Source organism: Tasmannia lanceolata, unplaced genomic scaffold (genome assembly GCF_043159265.1).
Source record: "Tasmannia lanceolata isolate RefF3 unplaced genomic scaffold, GAP_Taslan_0.1 ptg000013l, whole genome shotgun sequence".
Classification (NCBI taxonomy): Eukaryota; Viridiplantae; Streptophyta; class Magnoliopsida; order Canellales; family Winteraceae; genus Tasmannia; species Tasmannia lanceolata.
Window position 1 is genome coordinate 10,967,750 of NW_027518690.1, and position 22,251 is coordinate 10,990,000.

Below are 22,251 nucleotides of genomic sequence, written 5' to 3' on the forward strand. Positions count from 1 at the left end.
ACCCCCTTTGGAAGTAGGACTATTCCCTACGGATGCGCACAATCGCCCATAAACCACGCGCATCAGGTAATCCCGGGTGGGATTCGATCACAAGTCTCCGGGGAGCAAACCCGTGACTTATGCCGAAGAGCCAACACCCGTATGGGCTAGTCCAACATACTTCGTAAATCATCTCCCTAGGATGATCCTAACCCTCTGATCTATAGATGTTTCTATAAATACGTATAGTTCCACAACATATCAGAGGGTCAGGATCATCCTATTAATGTGTTCAGCGTATGTAGCCCAAGAAATGAACTGTTCAGTGGGCCCCACAGTACTTTCCAAAAATAATTGACTTCACAAAGCGCACAACCTATAAAATCTCTGGAAAATAAATTTTAAAATCTTGATTTTTTTTTTACACAATAAAAGTAATTTTAAATGAGTAATTAGAAGATGTTTTCTTAGTTAAATAAGGGAGATGTTTTTTCAACCCCTCGCCCCCCCCCACCCCCCTGCAGTATGGATTCGCACCCCTCTTAAAGTGAATAGCGGGCAACTTTAACGCTGGGGTGTCTCAAGGAGGACAAATCAAGCCCTGTCTTTTGCATGCACATGACACGTTTATGATATGTTAGGAGGCTGTGGCAAAAACGTCCTAGGAATCTCCCAAGAAAATTTTTTCCGTGTTCTAAAGGTTTGTTTCTGTGAGAATAGTTCACTGCTTGAGGATAAATTCACCCCCCTTTAACGAATAAAGGGGGCGGATTTTATCCGTTAGAGGTTGGGGGGAAATATCATTTCCCTATTTCTACTCCCTTTCCTTCATTTCCATTTTCCAACCTCTTTCTCAGCATTTCAACGCCTTTGATTTCTCTTTTTTCTAAAAAAGGAAAAAGGCATGAGATACAGTCCACATTTTGGGAAAAAAGGAGGGGGGTGAAAATATAATTTCCGAAGTAACTTCAAAATAAACATTTTTATTTTAGACGGTTTGCCGTTAGAAATAGCTATCCGATGTCCTTTTTATCTTCTTTCACCTTTCCTTTTCTTTCTGTTTCATTCCTTTTACATTCCTCCGACCGTTTCCAGTCTCTTTCTCTGAGCTTTTTAGAGCTCAAAAAACCCTAATCTTTCACAGTCTCAGAGAGAGAGAGAGAGAGAGAGCCAAAAAAAGAAGAAAAAAAGACAAGAAAAAGTAGAGAAGAAAAACAGAGATCATGCGAAACCTCTATTAATAAATCCCCAAATCTTTGTCATTCTTCTCTTAATCTAGGGCATCATTTATTTCACATGGATCTTAGACCTAGAGTTCTATTTTACCTTTCTCTTTTGTTTTTGCTTGTTAACACCACTGTCTCTGCCTCTGCGGTATTTAGAGTTCATCACAAATTCAGGGGACTTGGAAGGACTCTCAGCGACTTCAAAGCTCACGATAAACAACGCCATGCTCGAATTCTTAGCGCAGTTGATCTCCCTCTTGGTGGAACTTCACTCCCCTCAGTAGCAGGGTCTGTACATTTGCTCTTTTGCTTAGTTTCTGTTTTGAATTTTGCAGTTTTTTCCCTAGGTTTTGATGAATGGTTTGGGGTTGAAGACTGAAAAGTCTGCAGTTTTGTTTCTCGAATTTGTACTCTCTTTTTTCCCTGTTTTTATGAATATTTGGCTAGTTAGATGTTTGGGAAGAAGAAAGTTTGGGGATTTAGTCACTTTCTAGGTAAAATTTTTGTTTTTTTTTCCTCATGAGATTGAAGACTGAAAAATCTGCAGTTTTTTTCTTTCTTTCTAGAATTTGATTTTGTAGAAAACCGAGAAATTCCTTCTCATATAGAATCAAACATGATTTGCAGCAAATGTATAAAAAAAAATGCGAGAAACACAATCACACAGTTGTTGTGTGCGGTGGATGATATGTTGCTGATCCTATTTGATTGGATTATGTTGCCGATCCTATTTGTTAGGAATTAATACTTTAAGTATTTGAATAAGCCATGTATTTGAATAAGTCATGTACCGTTAGCATGACTCTTGTTAGCTACTTTATCTCTACGATCTTAGGATTAGATAAGTCCAAGTTGTACCTGTAACTTTCTGATTAGTTGTTGCTTATTATCCCTATTTAAGGAGATTAATTGAAGAAGGAAAGTATCTGATTATAAACCCAAGGAAACGTGTTATCAAGAGTCATTGTCTCCTCTAATTGACAAGAGTTATTGCCACCTCTAATTGGCAAATTCCTCTGTGCACATTACAACTGGTATCAGAGCCTACGTTCCTACACCATGAACGACAACCCTCCGCCTAACATGAGAGTTAGAGAGGTTGCAGAGATGATGCAGCAGCAAAACCAGAGAACAACATCCCTTGAGCAATTGGTTCACGAATTGCAGAAAGAGATTCACCACTTGCGTGAACTGTCCCTATCCCAAACCACCGCTCCTTCAAGGATCACCCCCTGCTTCTTCTTCCGGTAATGGAGAAATGGCTCCTGCACCCCTTCCTCACCTGCCAAAAGTTGAACTCCTAAAATATGATGGAACTGAGGATCCAACCGGTTGGATTATGCAAGCTGATCAATGTTTCTTGCTATACAACATCCCTCCGCTCCAAAAAATATTGTATGCTTCCTTCTCCCTTAAAGGCAAAGCCTTACAATATTATAAGTATCTTCAAAATGCAGGTCTCATCTCGGATTGGGCCTCATTCACCAAGGCTTTGGACCGCCGCTTTGGACCTACGGAATACGAAGATCCAGAAGGTGCATTGGCCAAACTACACCAAACTACTACTGTTGCTGCATATGTTGACGAATATGAGATGCTGTCAGATCGTGTTGAAGGATTACCAGAGAGCTTCCGTCTCAAGAACTTCATAAGTGGGCTCAAAGAAGAAATAAGAGACACTGTGCAACTCCTTAGACCATCCACCATTGATGAAGCCATAGCCCTTGCCCGCATAAAAGACAAAAAAAAGAAGACTTCCTTCATATCTTCCAAATCCGTGCCAAACACTTACCACCCCAAACCCCCTAGCGTGAACAAAAACCCAGCTGTTCGAACTATAAGCCATGCCGAGATGAAGGACCGTAGGGAGTACGGTCTATGTTATAATTGTGACGAAAAATTCGTCCCGGGCCATCGATGTAAAACCCAAACCCTCTTTCTCTTAGAAGCCACTGAAGACAACCCAAATTCTGTTGATATGGAGTTATCTGATGGGGATGACGAAACACCCTTAACCATATCTCTCCATGCCATCTCTGGCACACAAACTCCCAATACCATGAGAATCACCGCAAACCTTGGCCACAAAACCATTGCCGTTTTAACAGACTCAGGAAGTACCCATAACTTCCTTGACCCGATTGTGGCAATGAAAACTGGGATCCAGCGGCAAGAAAATCAAGCAGTCAGTGTCATGGTTGCCAATGGGGAGACTCTACATAGCGAAGGACGGTGCACCGATGTACGGTTTAACCTCCAAGGTACCTGTATCTCCACCGAATTTCACTTTCTTCCTCTAGCAGGGTGCGATGCTGTACTGGGTGCTCTTTGGTTATGTACACTCGGTCCAATCATTTGGGACTTCAAGAAGTTGACAATGGAGTTCAAGCACGAAGGTCGTTCATGTGTTCTTTATCATTCGGACAGATCAGAAGTCCCTCAAATTCTTGTTGGAACAAAGAATTGGTACTCCAAAACAACAAGAATGGGTCTCTAAATTGTTTGGTTATGATTTTGTCGTAGAATATAAAAAGGGGACCCTCAACCGAGTGGCCGATGCACTATCTCGACAAGATCTCTTTGGCATTTCCACCACTGTTCCTTAGTGGTATCAAACCTTGAAGGTTGCTTATCAATCGGACCAAGACTTACAGGACCTTCTCTAGCAATATAATGAAGGTACACTTGATCATTACTATTATACTATTCGTGATGGGATTTTGTATCACAAAGGCAGGATACTAGTTTCAGCGACTAATGCAGCAAAGGAAGACATTACTCGAGCCATGCATGAGGGCTCGATGGGGGGCCATTCCGGCTTCCACCAAACATTGCGCAGGATTGCTAGAGATTTTTCATGGCCTGGAAAACGTTCATATGTTCGAGATTTTATCAGAAAATGTGACGTATGTCAGCGAGTTAAGGCGCAAAATGTCAAACCATATGGAACTTTGCAACCATTGCCAATTCCTAAGGTTATCTTTGAGGACATTAGCATGGATTTTATTGAGGGTCTGCCGAAATCCCAAGGTAAGGATACTATTATGGTCATCGTGGATAGATTATCTAAATATTCACATTTTGTAGCTCTCAAACATCCCTTCACGGCTCCCTCAGTCGCAAGAGCATTTGCTGACAGTTTTAATAAGCTTCATGAGCTACCAAAATCAATCGTTTCGGATCGTGATAAAGTCTTTATCAGTCGCTTCTGGCAAGAGTTATTTGACCTTCAAGGTGTGCATTTACAGTTATCATCGGCTTACCATCCACAATCGGACGGTCAAACCGAGATTGTCAACAAATGCCTTGAAAATTATTTGCGTTGTTTTGCTGGACTTAAACTTCGAAATTGGGTTCTTTGGCTTTCCTTAGCCGAGTTTTGGCACAACACCAACACACATTCATCAACCGGCTTCACTCCCTTTCGGGTTGTCTATGGTATTGAACCTCCAAGATTGCTCTCCTATGTCAAAGGTACAAGTTCAGACTTGGATGTAGAAGAAGCTTTGCTCTCTCGGGATGAAGTTCTCCAATTGCTAAAGGAAAACTTCCAACTGGCTCAAGAACGAATGAAACGATTAGCAGACCAAGGGAGGACTGACAAGGAATTTGTGGTAGGCGATATGGTCTATCTTCGACTTCAACCGTATCGGCAAAGTTCTGTTCATCTTAAGAAGGTCACCAAACTTTCTCCCCGGTTTTACGGTCCTTACAAAATTCTTGAACGAATTGGGATGGTTGCTTACAAACTTGATCTTCCCATTCATTCTAAAGTGCACCCGGTTTTCCACATATCTCTTCTTAAGAAATGACTAGGAGATGGAAATGTGGCCCTTGTCGAGCTCCCTGAAGAACATGACCAAGGCCAGCTTCAACCAAGGCCACTAGCATTACTTCAAGTTCGTAAAAGGAAGCGTGACAGACGGTTCTACAAGGAATATCTGGTCCAGTTTGAAGGCACCACACCTGCAGAAGCTACTTGGCTCAATGAGTGGACCATGCGCAAGGAATATCCCAACTTCAACCTTGTGGACAAGGTTGCTTGAAGGAAGGGGAAATGTTGATTGGATTATGTTGCCGATCCTATTTGTTAGGAATTAATACTTTAAGTATTTGAATAAGCCATGTATTTGAATAAGTCATGTACCGTTAGCATGACTCTTATTAGCTACTTTATCTCCATGATCTTAGGATTAGATAAGTCCAAGTTGTAGCTGTAACTTTCTGATTAGTTGTTGCTTATTATCCCTATTTAAGGAGATTAATTGAAGAAGGAAAGTATCTAATTGTAAACCCAAGGAAACGTGTTATCAAGAGTCATTGTTTCCTCTAATTGACAAGTTATTGCCACCTCTAATTGGCAAATTCCTCTGTGCACATTACAACAGTGCAAAGAAGACAAGATTTACGTGGTTCAGTCTTGTGCCTAGAGTTTCACTATTTTTTTTTTTTTTTTGAAATGGGCCTAGAGTTTTTTTTTTTTTTTTTTAATTTTAAATAGGCCCAGAGTTTCCCTATTTTGGTTTAGGGTTACAAAAATCAGCTTCTCAGACAAGGAAACACAAAGAAAACCGTACCTCACATCGTGCACATTAGTTCGTTAGGGTACTGCATAGTTCCAGAATACAAGACATCTGGACAACAGATTTGATCCTCTATTTCATGCTTGATTGTTTTCTTTTTTCCTTGTTTTTATAGCAGAAGCTCCTTTTGTCTTATTTATTTGTTTTTCCTCTTTTCAAAGGAATTGATTATGTATTTGTACTGTTTTTAGGCTGTACTATACTGAAATTGGAATAGGGACTCCTCCAAAGAACTACGTTGTTCAAGTCGACACGGGAAGTGACATTATGTGGGTGAATTGTATTGAGTGCAAGCGATGTCCAAAGAAGAGTAATCTTGGTGTATGGTTCATTATTCTCTTTACCATATCTTGGCTTCCCATTTCTTCATCCTTTTTTTTTTGTTGTTTCTTTTGAAATGAGACTATTATTATTGGTTCCACAATTGATTATCTTGCTCCTATCATAATCAAGGTTTTAAGTTTCGGTTTCGGAGCTAATTTCGGTCCTATCCGAAACCGAAAATTTTGCCGAAATACCGAAATTTCGGGCTAAATTCGGTAACGGGCGCGCTAAATGTCTTTTTTTGGGCCGAAATTTCGGGCGAAATTACCGAATTTAAAAAAAAAAATTATGTAAAGGAATAAAAAATTAATATTTATCTTAAATTTTGCCGAAATTTCGACGGCAATTTCGGTTTCGCTCCTCACCGAAATCCGAAGAAATTTAAAACCTCGATCATAATTATTGAACTTCTAGTTGATGCTGTTTGCTAGGAATTTGAAAAATCTTTTAAATGGAGTGTAGCGATGTAATTTTGTGCAACAAGAGATGGATTCGAAACGCTTAGCTTCTCCGTAATGATAGCTAACTAGTCCTTGGATTCTTATGAGACCACGAGCATGAAGCCTACATTGTCTTTTAACTTCATTTCATGTGGGATAATGATGCATTGGTTGATTCCCATGCTTCTTGATTTTGGCATCTTGCTTTCTTGTGCCGTCTTTGGCAGTTTTTGCTGGTTTTGTTTTATTTTCTCAATCTTGGATTGCACAATAAATCCTTGAAATCCAATTTATCTGGTTTTCATTTAGTACTCTTTGTTTTAGTAGTTTGTTGTTCTAGAATAAGCAAAATACTCATGCTGCTTCCTTTCATTTCCATTTTTGATGTTCCAATGGATTATTTCGTTTTCTGAGTTCTACCGTGGAATTTCTATTCTATGCAGTTCGACCTCACTCTATATAATCCAAAAGAGTCCACGAGCAGAAGTCTGGTTACATGTGATCATCCTTTTTGTTCCTCCACATATAATGGCCAGATTCCAGGGTGCACGTCGGATGTGCTCTGCCAATATAGTGTGATGTATGGAGATGGAAGCACAACTAGTGGGTACTATGTGAAAGATTATGTACAATACGGCCAAGTCTCTGGAAATTTCCAAACTAGAAAAGCCAATGCAAGTGTTGTATTTGGGTGAGTTCTGTTTCTTTTGTCACGCATAACCCTTACAATACATATACCTATGTACACCCATGTATAGGTATCTTCTTGAAATATATTCAACATATATGGGCAAGCTACAAAAAGATTACTATCACATGTATTTAAAGAACAAAAAAATGCTCTGTGAACATGTTCAACTATATGTCTATGATTACTCAATGTTCCAAAACTTGTGTATTAGATGGATTGGTTTATCTCATAATCTTCATTGAGGAGGATCGACTTGGTAATGAATGATCCATGAATATTTTTGCTTCGAGACTAGGTCTCTTTATTTTTTATATTAAAAGCACAAAAAATGGGTTAGGGAGTGAAAAATAATGCGTGCATAGAAATTAGAAGTTCCTTGAGCTTTCAAAATTTGCATATCTACTTACAAAGGGAGTGGATGACAAATTAGTAGATGATGCAGATGAATCAAACCACTACCCAAATCACTCTCAAAAGGAAGACAATAGCACTTAGAATGTGTCACCAAAGAGTAGTAGCTCTTGATAGGTAATGACCAAGATCACGGGATAAGAATGAGACTCATATTAACTCTGCAGTGGTGGAAGCATCAAATGATGTTCTTCCAAATGAGACTGGGAACTGTCCTTAGCACCAAGAAACTAGATTGGACCCCAAGAAGATGCTATTGCCTGATGAGGAGACGCAGTCATTAAGGCACAATCTGCTCCCATCCAAGAAGGCCATAAATCTAGCGAATATAATATTCAAAGTAATAACCCTTCATGTTACAGTGCCTTTAATGTAATAGAGAATGCATTTGACTGCTGTTAGGAGTGTCATGTCAAATGGTGCACGGATTGATAGACAAGAATGACCATAAATATGACCTGTGTGGGTGAGGGTGACGTGCTAGAGTGAACCAATCAAGCTCTGATGGACCAAAGCATCTGGAAGAGGATCAAAACCAACAAGAACGAACGCATTTTGTGCTGCAAGAGTACAATAGGCTTCCTGTTTAGCCCGAGCTAAGAATTCCGTGTCGTACTTGTTATAGGAGGGAAAAGAGCTTGTAGAGCAGCTCTTCTCTTCAATCATTGTCATCTTGGTGTGAGAAGAGGGTTGCTCCTCTTAATGATGATGTCGTCAACACGAAGAGGTAGAACATTAATCCTGATTGTTGAGGATGAATAACATATAAAAGAGTAGGAAGATCAAGATGTTGAGGATGAATAACATATAAAAGAGTAGAAAGATCATCCTCACTGCAAACAAATCCAAGCTGATAAAGGGAGGATCTTAATTTCTTGAACCAAGTGGCCAAATGCCTAGTTCAACCCAGTAGCTGGCCTTCAGTAACTTGCACACATGAGCTGGAAAGCTGGGATCTTTGAATCCTTGTAGTAATAAATATTTCTGCAGTGAGATCCCTGTGAAGATGTTAGAAATATTGTTATTTTTACTTATCAGTCAATGAGGGCATTGCTGTCTTTTCATTCTGAGTTCATGTTAAATTAGAGGTTTTAACCTGCTGAATCGTAATGCTCTTCTTTACAAGATTCATTCTTCGTGTTCATTTCATTCATGGTATCAAAACTAGGATTTTGAAGCAAGGTGAAATAGTATGACCTAAACGAATCAATTGGGTTTTAACCTGTTGAATTGCTGGATTCATTCTTGTCTTCTACTTCTCCTCTCTTCCTTGCTTTCTCTTCTTATTCTTCGTTCCTTCTCCCTTCTTCTCTTCCTTTTATTTCTCTCCCCTCTTTTCTTCCCTTCCAACTCTCGTTTTCCAAAATCCGTACGGGTGTGGCTCTTTGGCTTAAGTCATGGGTATGCTCCCCATGGATGTGAGTTTGAATCCCCCCGGGCTTACTTGATGCGCGTGGTTTGTGGGTGATTGTGCGCAAATGGAGTGGGATACACTATGTTAAAAATAAAAATAAATCCCATTTTCCCATCCTAAACCAATTGTGACTGACCAGTTGCAGTCGATGACAGCAACAACCAGTCCTTCGCTCCTCTCCTTCCATGTTTCACACCAACCCCTCTATTCCTCCCTCGTCTCCTTTAATTCTTTGTTTCCGCCTTTTGCCTCTCTCTGCTGCAACTCTGCAGCTAAAGGACCGTTGGCCAATAGTTGGGACTGTTATCCCTGCCGACAGCCCTTTTTTTATTCCCCTGTCATCTTAGATCCCCTCCTTTGCTTCCCCATGAATTCCCATTCATCTATTTGCCTTCTATCGACAGTAACCTTGCCGGTTGCAGTCCCAACATCCTCTTTATATCTTTTCCCTTGTGTTTCCTGCTCCTATTTCACTTACACTTCTCCTTCATGCCTTTGGGGGTTTTGTCACTGATTTTGTACCAACCCTACATCTCTTAGCTGCAGTTTTACCTCTCTTATCAATGAATTTCTGTATGGGCTGTGCAGTTTTATTGCTGGTTACTGCCTGAGTAATCTTGATACTACTCCTATGTGTTAACTAACCAACTTCTCCAAAAGCTTAAGCTTTTGGAGAAAGGCGTTATTTATCTCCCACTTTGGGCCGACCATCGCATGTAGATTTTTGCTATCCGGGAGGTTTGAACTCGAGACCTTTGGCTCTGAGACCATGTTAACTAACCAACTTCTCCAAAAGCTTAAGCTTTTGGAGAAAGGCGTTATTTATCTTTTATACTTTAACACTATGATTGATAATAATCGTGATGTTCCTATTCCTCTTCCGAAATCTAAGCGTCAGTGTACTTTGCTTCTAGTTTCTAATTTTGTATCACATGCTGCCTTGTCTCCTTCATATCGGGCTTTTTCATCTTCTATGTCTCTCCCTCCGGAATTTTTGAGGCAGTGACTGATTCTGAGTGGCGGGAAGCTATGGATAATGAAATGCAAGCCCTGTCAAAAACTTTTGGAATTAGTGGACTTGCCTAAAGGAAAGAAGGCTGAGGAAAAAAGTGGATATATGCAATCAAACAAGCAGATGGGTTAGTTGAATGGTACAAGGCTCGACTGGTTGTAAAAGGATTTAGACTACAAAGAAACCTTTGCTCCTGTTGCAAAGATGAATTCGATTAGAGTCCTGCTGTCTCTTGTTTCAAAATTCGGAGCTTCATCAACTAGGTGTAAAAATGCCTTTTTACATGGTAATTTAGAGGAAGAAGTCTAAATGTCTCTTCATCTACTGCTAAAGTTCTTGAATGTAGAGAATAAAGTGTGAAAATTAAAGAAGTCCATATACAGGTTGAAGCAGTCTCCCAAGCATGGTTTGAGCGATTTAGCCAAGCTGTGAAGAAATTTAGGTATTCACAAAGCCATGATGACCATACCCTGTTTATTGAGGGCGTCCTCTAATCACGGTCCTCATAGTGTTTGTGGATGATATTGTGATGGCTGGAAATGATTCTTCAAAAATTCGTCAGTTTAAGGCCTTTTTAGCAGCTGCGTTTGAGGTAAAGGATTTAAGTGAACTCGAGTACTTTCTTGGAATTGAAATGGCAAGGTCCAAGAAAGGCATTTTTTTTTCTCAGAGCAAAATACACATAAGACTTACTCAGGGATACTGGAAAATGGGGGTCCCGGCCAGCAGAGACACCTATTGATCTAAGTCACAAGCTAAGTGACTTAGATGAGCCTCTCCTGTCTGACATTGGTATGTATCAGAGGTTAGTTGGTCAGCTTCTGTACTTGTCTCTCTCTATCTCTCGTCCAGATATTGGCAGTGAGTGTGGTGAGTCAGTATACGCATAGTCATAGGATTTCCCATCTCCAAATATTCGAGAGAATTCTTTTCTATCTGAAGTCGTGCCCAGAGAAAGGATTATTATTTGCAAACCATGTGCACTCTAAGATTGAAACATTTTTTGATTCTGATTTGGCACGTTCAGTTGATGACAAAGATCTACAATTGGATATCGTACCTTTGTAGGTGGCAACCTTATTTCTTGCCGCAACAAGAAACAGTCTGTCATTGTTAGATCAAGTGCAGAGGCAGAATACCGTGCTATGACTCATGGAGTTCCAGATTTACTATGGTTGATGCATCTTTTGAGGGAGTTACCGGTGTCAGTTCCATGTCCTATACTGTGACAATCATACGACAATCATCATAGCAAATAATATTGTCCAGCATGATCGCACGAAGCGCACTGTGGTGGACATGCACTTATTTGTGAACGTGTTCTGTCTAAAGAGATTTGTCTTCTCTTTGTTCCTACCGGTCATCAACTCGCTAATATCTTGACAAAAGGAGTTGTGATGTCCCATTTTGACTTTATTTTATAGAAATTGGGCATGATTGATATCTATGCTCAGCTTGAGGGGGAGTGTATGGGAATTAGATTGTATTTAGGGAGTATTTATGTATTTTCTATGTCATATAAGGTTTTATCATTAATATACAGGAATAGCCCATAGTGGTCTCTCTCTCTCTCTCTCTCTCTCTCTCTCCCTCTGCTACTCTAACATCCAACAACTCCAACTGATCCAACAACAGCTGACTTATAATAGGCTACCCTCCCTCCCTCTCTCTCTCTCTCTCTCTCTCTCTCTCTCTCTCTCTCTCTCTCTCCTACTACTACTCTTAACCTCCAACAACTCCAACTCATCCAACAACAGCTGACTTATAAGAGGCTACTGTTGGATCAAACATCAAAGGCGGCACTTTCGTCGTACTTCCATTATGTGCATGTACGCGCATGCACCATATAATTTCACAAGAGGTGCCTACCCGAACAAAAGACATAGTAAGTGAACAGATTATGGATTGGTTGTCACCCTTTCGTAACAGGTATTGGAAAAAGAGGAGTGCTAAACTGAAGGACGCCTTTGCAAAACCAGACACATGGGCGCTCCCATTGGATCCACGTCATCAACCTGCATTTATTCCAGCACTGAAAAATGTAAAAGAACAATAAATGCAGATTGATGATGTGGATCCAATAGGGGGCCCATGCGGCTGATTTTTGCAAGTGCGTCCTTCAGTTTAGCATCCTCTTGGAAAAATATTTAGTTTACTTTAATTTCATTTACTAATTAAATCATTTATAATGTTTTTCTGCTAATTTGTTTCTTGGTTTCAAGTTGTAGTCATGTTACATTCAACAAAGTGTCCTAGCTCTTGACGTTTGTAAATTCACTGCATTTTTGGATTCTGTGCTTATCTTCACAGCCAACGGATTCCTTTAGGATCCAAATGACATAATAATATGGTAATGAAGAAGAGGAAGCACTCCCTGATTAATGGGTGCTAATACACGCTACTGCATTTTTGGATGGTTTTTTTTTTGGTCAATGCTTTTTGGTTAAAATTTCTGGTTTCATAATTTTATAGTTGAAGTTATGGATGAATATTACCCAAACAAACATGTACAAAATGGAAGGGTCAATTTAGTACCTTTCTTTGTAACATCACCCTGAAAAATAAGTTGATTGGATTTGCAGGCTAATAATTACCATCATCTTCCTCGTAATAGTTAGGGGTGCAACTTGGGTCGGGTTGGATTGGGTTGAGGCCAACCCTAACCCAACCTGAGGTAGCATTCCCTCAACCCTATCCCAACCCAACCCAACCCAACCCGAGCCTTGGGTTGAGAATGGTCAACACTAACCCAACCCATCTACCCGAAATCGGGTTGGGTTGAGTTGGGTTGGTTTGGGTTCTCCTTGGGCCAAACAGAAAAATACAATAACCCAAAGAAAATAAAGATAAAATTAGAGGATGTAGGTCGGGTTCGGGTCGAGTCGGGTTGCCAAGGCCTCAACCCTAACCCAACTCAAAATTAAATCGGGTTGGCTTTTACCAACCCAAGGAAATGCCAACCCAACCTGAGCCAAAATCGGGTTGAACCCATCGGGTTCGGGTTGAGCCCAACCCAAGTTGCTCCCTTACTAATAGTATCCTTAAGATATCACATTGGAGTGGGTCAATGATGTCGATGGCACATTCCTTTTTTTTGTGTGTGTGCGTGTGCGTTTGTGTTTGTGTTTATATTTTGTTTTCTGCTCATATATTTATCTTAAATTCTTTGATTTGAACTTTGATATATTTTTGTCGGAGGGGCTCAGCTCCATGTTTTGACTATTATTTTATATAAAATTTCATTGATTTTGGTACAGGTGTGGTGCTCTACAATCTGGGGGTCTAGGTTCATCTGACGAAGCAGTTGATGGAATCCTTGGTTTTGGGCAGTCAAATTCTTCTATGATCTCACAGATAGCTTCATCTGGAAAAGTGAAAAAGATATTTGCTCATTGCTTAGATAGTATAAATGGAGGTGGAATATTTGCTATTGGAAATATAGTGCAACCCAAAATGAAAATGACACCATTAGTACCAAATCAGTATGTGTTGTTTCTACTTCATGGAGAATGATTAGTGGTGTCCTTCCTGTTGTATTCTGTTTATGGTTTCATATTACATCACCTTTGTGTCTCTTTAACTTCATTTTGCCTTGGTTTTACCAATTAGATCTGGTTCTCTTCTCTGTAGTGTTGTAGTTAAAAGATGCTAGTGCCAATTTAGATGGAATTTCCCCATTAAATTCAGGAATTAAATATCTTTAAAAAAAAATCAGGAAGTAAATGCGATTGCCTCGTTTCATTTTGTCTATTTCCTTAACTGTAGTTTCCCAAGACGGCATGCAATATTGGAACAAAAATCTTTGCTATGATATCTACATCTAAGTCATAAATATCGTTCTCGGGAATTTCTCGGCAATGGAAAATTCTCGGGATATATTAAATGTTTTCATTCTTTTGGGTTTATATAGGGAAAAACGATAAAAGTAAAATTATTTTAAAATATATAAATTAAGAAACAATATAAAATAAAAAATATCGTAAAAATATCTCAATATTATCGCTTAAACAAATATATTTCTATATTTATTAATTCTCAGGCTTCTCGGGCTGATTTCGGGATTTTGTTGTTTTATCAAAATGTCGTGATAAAATCGCTATATTTTGAAAATGTCGTAGATATTTGTGACATAGATCTACATATGTTATAGCCACAAGAAGCAGTAATTTGGACTATTTTCGGGGTTCATTTTATTTTAATATGATTTTTTTTGAGCAAGTGATAATTCAAAAAGAAACAGCATCCAAAAGCGAACAAAAAGGAAACTAGAAAAAAACAAATACGAAAGGAAAAGAGAGAGGCTACAATCTGGGCAAAACATGCTAGACCAACTCTCCTATGCTGGACACACCTAAACCACCCTTCTAAATCTTCCCCAAATATCAACCTTTGATCACACAAGAAACCAACAACTGGCAAAAGATCTAATAGACCCAGGTTGACAAACTACAAAAAAGCTCCAAAAACTACAAACCATCCATTAAGGATCAACAAGAAATTAGGCATCTTTGTTACCTCTGGAACCCTTAAACTTAGTTCTAACGTCGGCTCATAGTTAGTATCAAAAGCAAGATTGAGTAGTTCCGTCGGGCATTTCTTAACTGACTTGGCAGATTTTTTTTTTGCGATTCTCAATATAGATTTTGCACTAGGGCTCCCTTTAGGGAAGTTGACTTGGAAACCGCATCAGCAATTCGATGCAATGGAATCTTGAGCCTTTGAAAAATGAGTAGGATGGAGATAGGACATCTCCCAGAATGTCTACGGAGCCACCAATGATGTAATTCGCTTTGGAGCAGTCATCTATCACAACTTCTTTCCCTTTCCATCCACCAGTCCTCCTTTTGATTTAGGCATCCCAAATCTAAATGGAGATGTGTCCTAGTGCGTCTCGCCTTACTAATAGGGGCCTTCAAGCTTATCTGTCCTTTCATCTTCGGGTTGATGTGGACCAGCCCCATTAGTAAGGCCAATCTGACTTGGTAGGTGTGACGGGCCTCCTATCCTGCCTTTTGACCCTTCAGTCGATCCTTCGAAGTCTGATATTCCCTTACTAATGTAGGGCTTACTAAGGTTCTACGGTTGTAGCGGCCTATGAATTCCCCAAGTGTTTCTCGGTGGTGTTCAGGGGAGCAAAGCGGAAGTCCCTTACACTGCACTCACTACACGCCGGCCCACGAATCGAAGAGTCGGAGTCGATGAATGCAAGCTTGGCTCTTACATGCATGGCTTACACCATAAAACCATTCCATAAACCCAGAAACAAAACGAAGTTCGGTCCTTGTCGTCATGTAGGTAAGGTGATTATTTATTGTTGATAAACAAACTTCTGTTAACCTGTTTCGGTCCTTCTTTCCCCCATATAGATGAAAGTTCTCAGTTTGGGCCTCATATTTCCTACAGCATTGATAGACTTTGTAGTGCCTTCAATCAGAAGAGCGAAAATTGCATTAGGCCTATGAACACCCGTCGGGGCATAAGCGCCCTCTTGCTAACCCAAGTGGGTTCAAGCGCCTGAAGAGCATATCTACCGAAACCTTCATCGACTAGGTAGAAACATCGTGAAGGGGTGATCTCGTAGTTCTTGGTCTGTGAAGATGCGTTGTTCTTTCCCCCATATAGATATTGAATAGAATGAGCTAATTTAAGTGCCGCTGTCATTTTGAAAATGAAAATATTTGACTCGTTCAATTCCATGCCACGATGTTGATTCAACCTGGTTATAGTGCCCCAGCCAAAGGCTAAGGATGGATATGTGGCAGTTAAGGTGGATATGCGACAAGCATATGATCGGATAGAATGGGTTTTCATTGAGGAAACCTTAAAGAAGCTGGGTTTATTTTTGTTTCGTTTTTTGTTGTTGTTGGTTCCCATTTCATTTTTGATAAAAAATAGATCCAAATCTAATACCTTTGGGCATAAGCCCCAACGTTGTGCTTGAAAACAAACCTCCATCCACAAAACCGAAAACCATTCTGATTAATTGGGAGAACAATTCTGCCACCATGGTGATAACATGTTCAGGCGATTGGGCCCAAGATATGATACAATCTATCAAACTGGACACAGTGATGAACAACAATCCTCCCTCCCCACAAACCGATACAATAAACCTACATTGATGCATATCGTATTCCAGGTTATTGTGTACTGCACTATTATCATTCAAGGTTTTAATTTTCTTTTCTTTAATTGATTTAAATACTGCTTGTTCTTCATATTTATATATTATCATTATTGTAGGTCACACTACAATGTGAATATGAAGGCAATTGAGGTTGGTGATACTATACTACAACTTCCTAGTGATTTATTTGATACTGTAGACAAGAGGGGAGCTATCATTGATAGTGGAACAACCTTATCTTATCTCCCAGAGATGGCTTATAATTCTTTAGTGAATGAGGTATACCATTTTTTATAAACTTCGCTCATTTGGGATTCAGTTAAATGTTACTCACATGATATAATTTTTTTTTCTCAGATTCTTTCTTCCCACTCGAATTTGAAGTTGTTTAAGATTCAGGAGTCCTTATGCTTTCAATATACTGGAAGGTATGGTGTTTGGCCGACACTTCGAATTTATTGTTGTCTCACGTGTCCCGCTGTGTCCGACACAACACGCGTGTCCATACGTGTCGACACTCCTTTGGACACTTTTACTTGTATTGCTGGAAGTATTAGACTTGATGTGGGTGCGTGGACATGTTTTGTACCGTGTCAAGTGTGACATTTTGTTTTTTTATTGCATATTGTGTTTACCTCATTTAGACAACCCGTATCCATGTCGAAACTGGACACACGAATCCATATCCACAAATCTTGATTACATATACTTTCTATTTTAACCGTGTCCCCGTTTCTAAAGTTTGGGGGTTTGCCGTGTCCGTGTTGACACACTCGTGTCCGTGTCCACAAATCATATATATATATATATATATATATATATAGCAGAAGAGAAAAGAAGAGAATTTTTTGAAAGTTCTATGAGAATTACACATCACCTTTTTTGACTTTTTTTAACAAATGCACCCATTCAACTTACATATTTTCAATCCTACCCCCTCCTTTATGCTTTTTAACAAAGGCATCCATTAAAGCCACATAATTTCAATCCTACCCCCCTCCTTTATGGTTTTTTAATAAAAAATCTATAGGGTGATCTTAACCATCCGATTTAAGAGGAATTATGGAAACCTCTATAGATTGGAGGGCTAGGATCAGCCTATGGAAATGATTTTTGGGGCACAACCTATTTATGTTGTGTTCCATCACATGGACGGTTTGGATCAACCTAAGATGTGGTCCGTACAAATCTTTGTCGGCCCGTGCATCGCATGGGGTTTTTTACTAGTGTGTGTGTGTGTGTGTGTGTGTGTGTGTGTGTATATATATATATATATATATATATATATATATATATAGAGAGAGAGAGAGAGAGAGAGAGAGAGAGAGAGAGAGAGAGAGAGAGAGTAAAGGGTTTCTGCGCTCGAGTGCATGAACAGGGGTGGGGCCACATTGTTGGGGGGATCCAAAGCATTCATTTGGAAGGCCCTTTCATGGATAGGGTGTCCACCAAAAATCAGCTCCATTGGATCATCTTAGGGTGTCCATTTGTGGGGTGAAAAAATGGGCATATTAGTGGGCATATAGTATCTATCCATTTTCACCCCCACAAATGGACACCCTATGATGATCTAATGAAGCTGTTTTTTGGTACACACCCCATCCATGATGGGGCCTTTCAAATGAATGCTTAGGATCACCCCAATAATGTGGCCCCACCCTTGTTTCTTGCAGTCAAGCGTAGGAACCCTTTTCTCTATATATATGACACAGGATATCCCCACCCCATTTTAGGGTGGGACTAATCCCTACGGTTGCACGCAATCACCCATAAACCACATGCATCGGGTAACTCCGAGGGGACTCGAACTTGCGTCTATGGGGAGCAAACCCACGACGCTAGTTTTCTGCCTTTAAAATGCTTGAAACAATAAGTGATTTGAAATTGAACTAAGCAACTATTTGCCACCAAGAGTAACATTATTTGTTGCAAATTCAATTATGAGAAATTCAGATTTATGACTAAAGAGATTATTCTTTAGTTATAAATCTTTGTATAACTAAGCCTTATTCATTTATTTCATTTATTTCTGTTGAATAGTTTACAGTAGAGATCTAGTGGTAACTTGCTCTTTCTAATTAAACATTGATGTTTGTATGGTTTGGTAACTTGCTCTTTCTAATTAAACATTGACGTTTGTAAGGTTCTGAATTTATTGATGGTTCCTTCCCAAGCATCTTCTTGATGGAATAAGGTGCTCGTACATATCTTGAATCTTGTTAACTTCTTTTCATGACTGGTTATGCTAGCATGTAGTCATTACTTCTTTCTTCTTGAATTATTCTCTAGCCTTTGGATTTCCAATTCAAGCAACCATGACACATGTCCAACCTAATCACACACCAAGTCACAGATTTTGTCAATTAGATGTTCATATTATTGCCTAGGTATTTGGTATTACTTTTCGAGGGCGAGCCTTGGCACAACGGTAAGGTTGCTCCATTGTGACCTGGTGGTCACGGGTTCGAGTCACGGAAACAGCCTCTCTGCAAAGCAGGGGTAAGGCTGCGTACATCTAGCCCTCCCCAGACCCTGCAATGGCGGGAGCCTCATGCATTGGGCCGCCTTATTTGGTATTGCTTTTCCATAACTGATGCTTTTCCTCTTGTGTGTTTATTGTTGCAAATCTAAACACTATTTTGTTGGAGTAACTTCGGTTGACTTGTTTCATTTCATTGAAATAGAGTGGCAACATTGATGATCTTAAACTCCTTGTTTCCTTTTGGTTTTGCAGTGTGGATGATGGATTTCCACCTATTACATTACATTTTGAAAAATCACTTTCATTGACGGTTTATCCTCATGAATATCTATTCCAAATGAGTGTAAGTGAATTCGTGTTTCTATGAAGTGCTCTCCATTATCACATGTATCTCATTAATTGCATGCTCTAGAAACTCAAGGGAGTTACTATTCTTCCCTTTGCCTATACACAAGGTTTTAAATTTCAGTTTCGGTTTCGGCTGGAAATTTTGTTTTTGAAATCCGGTAAGATCATGAAAACACATGGAAATATATACAAATAGTAGAATTTAAAGATGAAACATCAGGAAATGCTAGAATAAGCACAAACAAACACTTCTAAAGCATCACATAAGCAAGACAACCATCCATAATGGTTTTAAAACATTGAACACGTAGTGACATGCAATGTCGCACATGTCTGAAAATTTAGTACATATCAAATTTCACATGTAGTTCATATAAATATCTATGCATAATACAGGCACCACATTTCGCATACAATTCATATAAATATAATTATGCAACGCATTCTGATATAGTATACCACTGTTACACTTTTGATTTTGGTCGTTTCGGTTTCGGTGGGGATGGAAACAAAAACATTTTGGTCATTTCGTGTTGGTTTCGGTGGAAATTTAAAACCATGCCTGTTCAGTTTCTCCTACAGAATTCCTTTTCCTAGGAGAGCATATATAAAGGTAAAAAATTAGTTTGAGCAATAGCATTGCTGCTCATCACTAGAAATTAACTTTGTTATCACATTTAGTTGTTTGAAGAATCATATGCCTGTAAATGTATTTGAGATTTTATATTACATGTCTTGTAAGTTTCCTATTGTGAGGTGCTTTTCTTTTAAGCTTTTACTATTTAATCTCTTCCAGACATTTTAGTGGCAAAGACATTTTGATAAAGTGCGGTTTTAGAATTTAAAAGTTGTACTGTCGCATCAGTGCTTGTGCTATTTATAAAGTGGATACGTTTTGATTTTTAAGGTATACAGTGGACGAAAAATGCATAAGATGAGTGTAGCGGAGATGCGAATGCTTAGATGGATGTGTGGCCACACAAGGTTAGATAAAATTAAAAATGAAGACATTCGTAAAAAGGTGGGGGTGGCACCAATTGAGGAGAAGATGAGAGAACACCGCTTAAGATGGTTTGGACATATCCAACGTAGGCCTTTGGATGCTCCGGTGAGAAGAGGCGACTCGTGCCAAATTGATGGAGTAAAAAGAGGTAGGGGCAAACCGAAAACAACTTGGGTAAAACAGTGAGGAAAGACTTGATAGCTAGGAACATAACAGAGAACATGACCTTGGATAGAATAGAATGGAAGAAAATGATTCACGTAGAAGAACCCAACTAGAGCCAGGATTAGAGCCGGGTAGATTCCTTTCACCTTCTTCATGAATTTTTTCTAAAGGTTTCATTTAGCCACCCCAACTAGTTTGGGACAAAGGCTTTGTTGAGTTGGGTTGAGTACAGTGGACTAAAAGTATGAATTACCAATATTCCTGCCGCTATCAATTCTATGACACATGATGTCTAACGTAAAGAAAGAAAAAGAGAAAGAGGACTACTGCACTTATGAGTGGAACTTGAAGGGTTCAGGTAAGGAAATTTAGGTAAAAGGACATAAAGGTAAGGAAAGTCATTACATATACAACCGAACTATAGTACAAATGCATTATCTAACACCCTCCTCAACCCCTTTTCTGGCTAGTCTATCGACACCACTATTATAGTAAGCTTTTTAGATAGATGGGGCTGGTTGAATCCTAACCTTGGGATATGATCATCCTCTGCCCTCTGCTCAAACATACCTCGCTCCAACCATGCCAAAGATCAATGGCTGAGACAAACCTGAAGCTAGGGAGGGCCTTTACTCAGGAAATGATCGACACAATTACCTTTGAGAAAATGAAGGCTTTTCACTAAGCCTTTGAAAAACCTAGGTGTTTCTCTCCTTCCATAATACCCATATAGTGGCTACCAATGTCACATTCCATAGGATCTTACCTTTCTTTCACCAAGGGACAAGGGACCAACTTTCCAAGAGGTCAGAGATCCTTGAAGGGAACACCCATGTCATGCCAAATCTACTAAGGATACTACTCTACACATACTTGGCCAATCTATATTGGAGGATCATGTAGTCCACTGAGTCCCCTACTTCCACGCATAGGAGCCAAGTACATATGTTGCGGAAGCAGTGTATGTTGAAAACGTTCTTAGGGAATTAAATGCCATCGAATATAAGTTGAATTTTTTACATTGTTGTGATAATCAATCATCAATATTTAGCAACAAGAATTTAATCAATTCTAAAAATTTAATATTTATTATTATAATATGGTTGTGACTCGCAATATATTGGGAATTTTAATAGCTTAAGTAAATGTACTGTTTTATTTCTATATAAAAAAGCTTACTATAATGATGGATAAAACTCAAAATATATGCTAATTGTAAATTTGTGTGAAAAAAGGATAGAAGAGGTCTAGAAGTGTCACAACAGATCCATCAAGTGTCAAAATTTCCCACATGTCCGACACGGATACGTTGCCCATTTATGGCTTATGGCATGGAGAGAGCGTATTATACTATTATGTGTTTTTCAAGGATGATCTGAGCTTGCAAGAAGGGCAGGTTGTCTTTTGCATTAGCTCATGGCATACACAAGTGCTGCGAATAACCTTGTTAAAGAACTTAGTAGATTGGCATATGGTTGCCACATGCCTCACTGGCTCAAGTGTTACTTCAATGAAACTGTGCAAGAATTTGAGGCTTGAGGGCCTTGTACTTTGGTTTGGTTGGCCTAGACATAAATATGTTCGGGCTCCACATGGGTCTAACAAGCGAATGTAAAACCCTATGGTCGCACAATCAACCCCACTATCACGACACAAGATTGTGCAAGAATTTGAGGCTTGAGAGCCTTGTACTTTGGTTTGGTTGGCCTAGACATAAATATGTTGGGGCTCCACATGGGTCTAACAAGTGAATGTAAAACCTTATGGTCGCACAATCAACCCCGCTATCACTGATTTCTATTTACTTGGGAATTGCACCGAATTTGAAGCATGATGCTCGATCAAGATAAAGCGAATTTAGACTTTGCCATTCATATCCTTGTCTTTGAACTTGGTCAACCCCCAAATTTTGACCCAAATAAGTTGATATGGTGACTCAAGCAAGTGATCTGATATATTTGTAATTGAAAATATATAAATATGAGAAAAATATCGATAATATAAAAAACAAGTACAACAAGAAATTAAAGGAGAATTGGGGGGAGT

At 39.3% G+C, this 22,251-nt stretch overlaps 1 protein-coding gene across 4 annotated transcripts in view; it reads left to right on the forward strand.

Moving 5' to 3' along the window:
* Positions 1-954: 954 nt before the first annotated feature.
* Positions 955-22,251, forward strand: part of LOC143889772 (aspartic proteinase 36-like) — a 30,103-nt gene continuing 8,806 nt past the window's right edge. For 2 of the 4 annotated variants that reach the window (XM_077394123.1, XM_077394124.1), the window contains exons 1-5: positions 955-1,493; positions 5,980-6,109; positions 6,996-7,243; positions 13,338-13,562; positions 18,942-19,032. In XM_077394123.1, the coding sequence (XP_077250238.1) occupies positions 1,276-1,493; positions 5,980-6,109; positions 6,996-7,243; positions 13,338-13,562; positions 18,942-19,032 (912 nt within the window). In that variant the 5' untranslated portion in view covers positions 955-1,275. Of the gene's footprint in view, positions 1,494-5,979; positions 6,110-6,995; positions 7,244-13,337; positions 13,563-16,323; positions 16,487-16,564; positions 16,636-18,941; positions 19,033-22,251 lie in introns of all 4 variants that reach the window. The other 2 variants (XM_077394122.1, XM_077394121.1) reach the window with 2 other exon arrangements.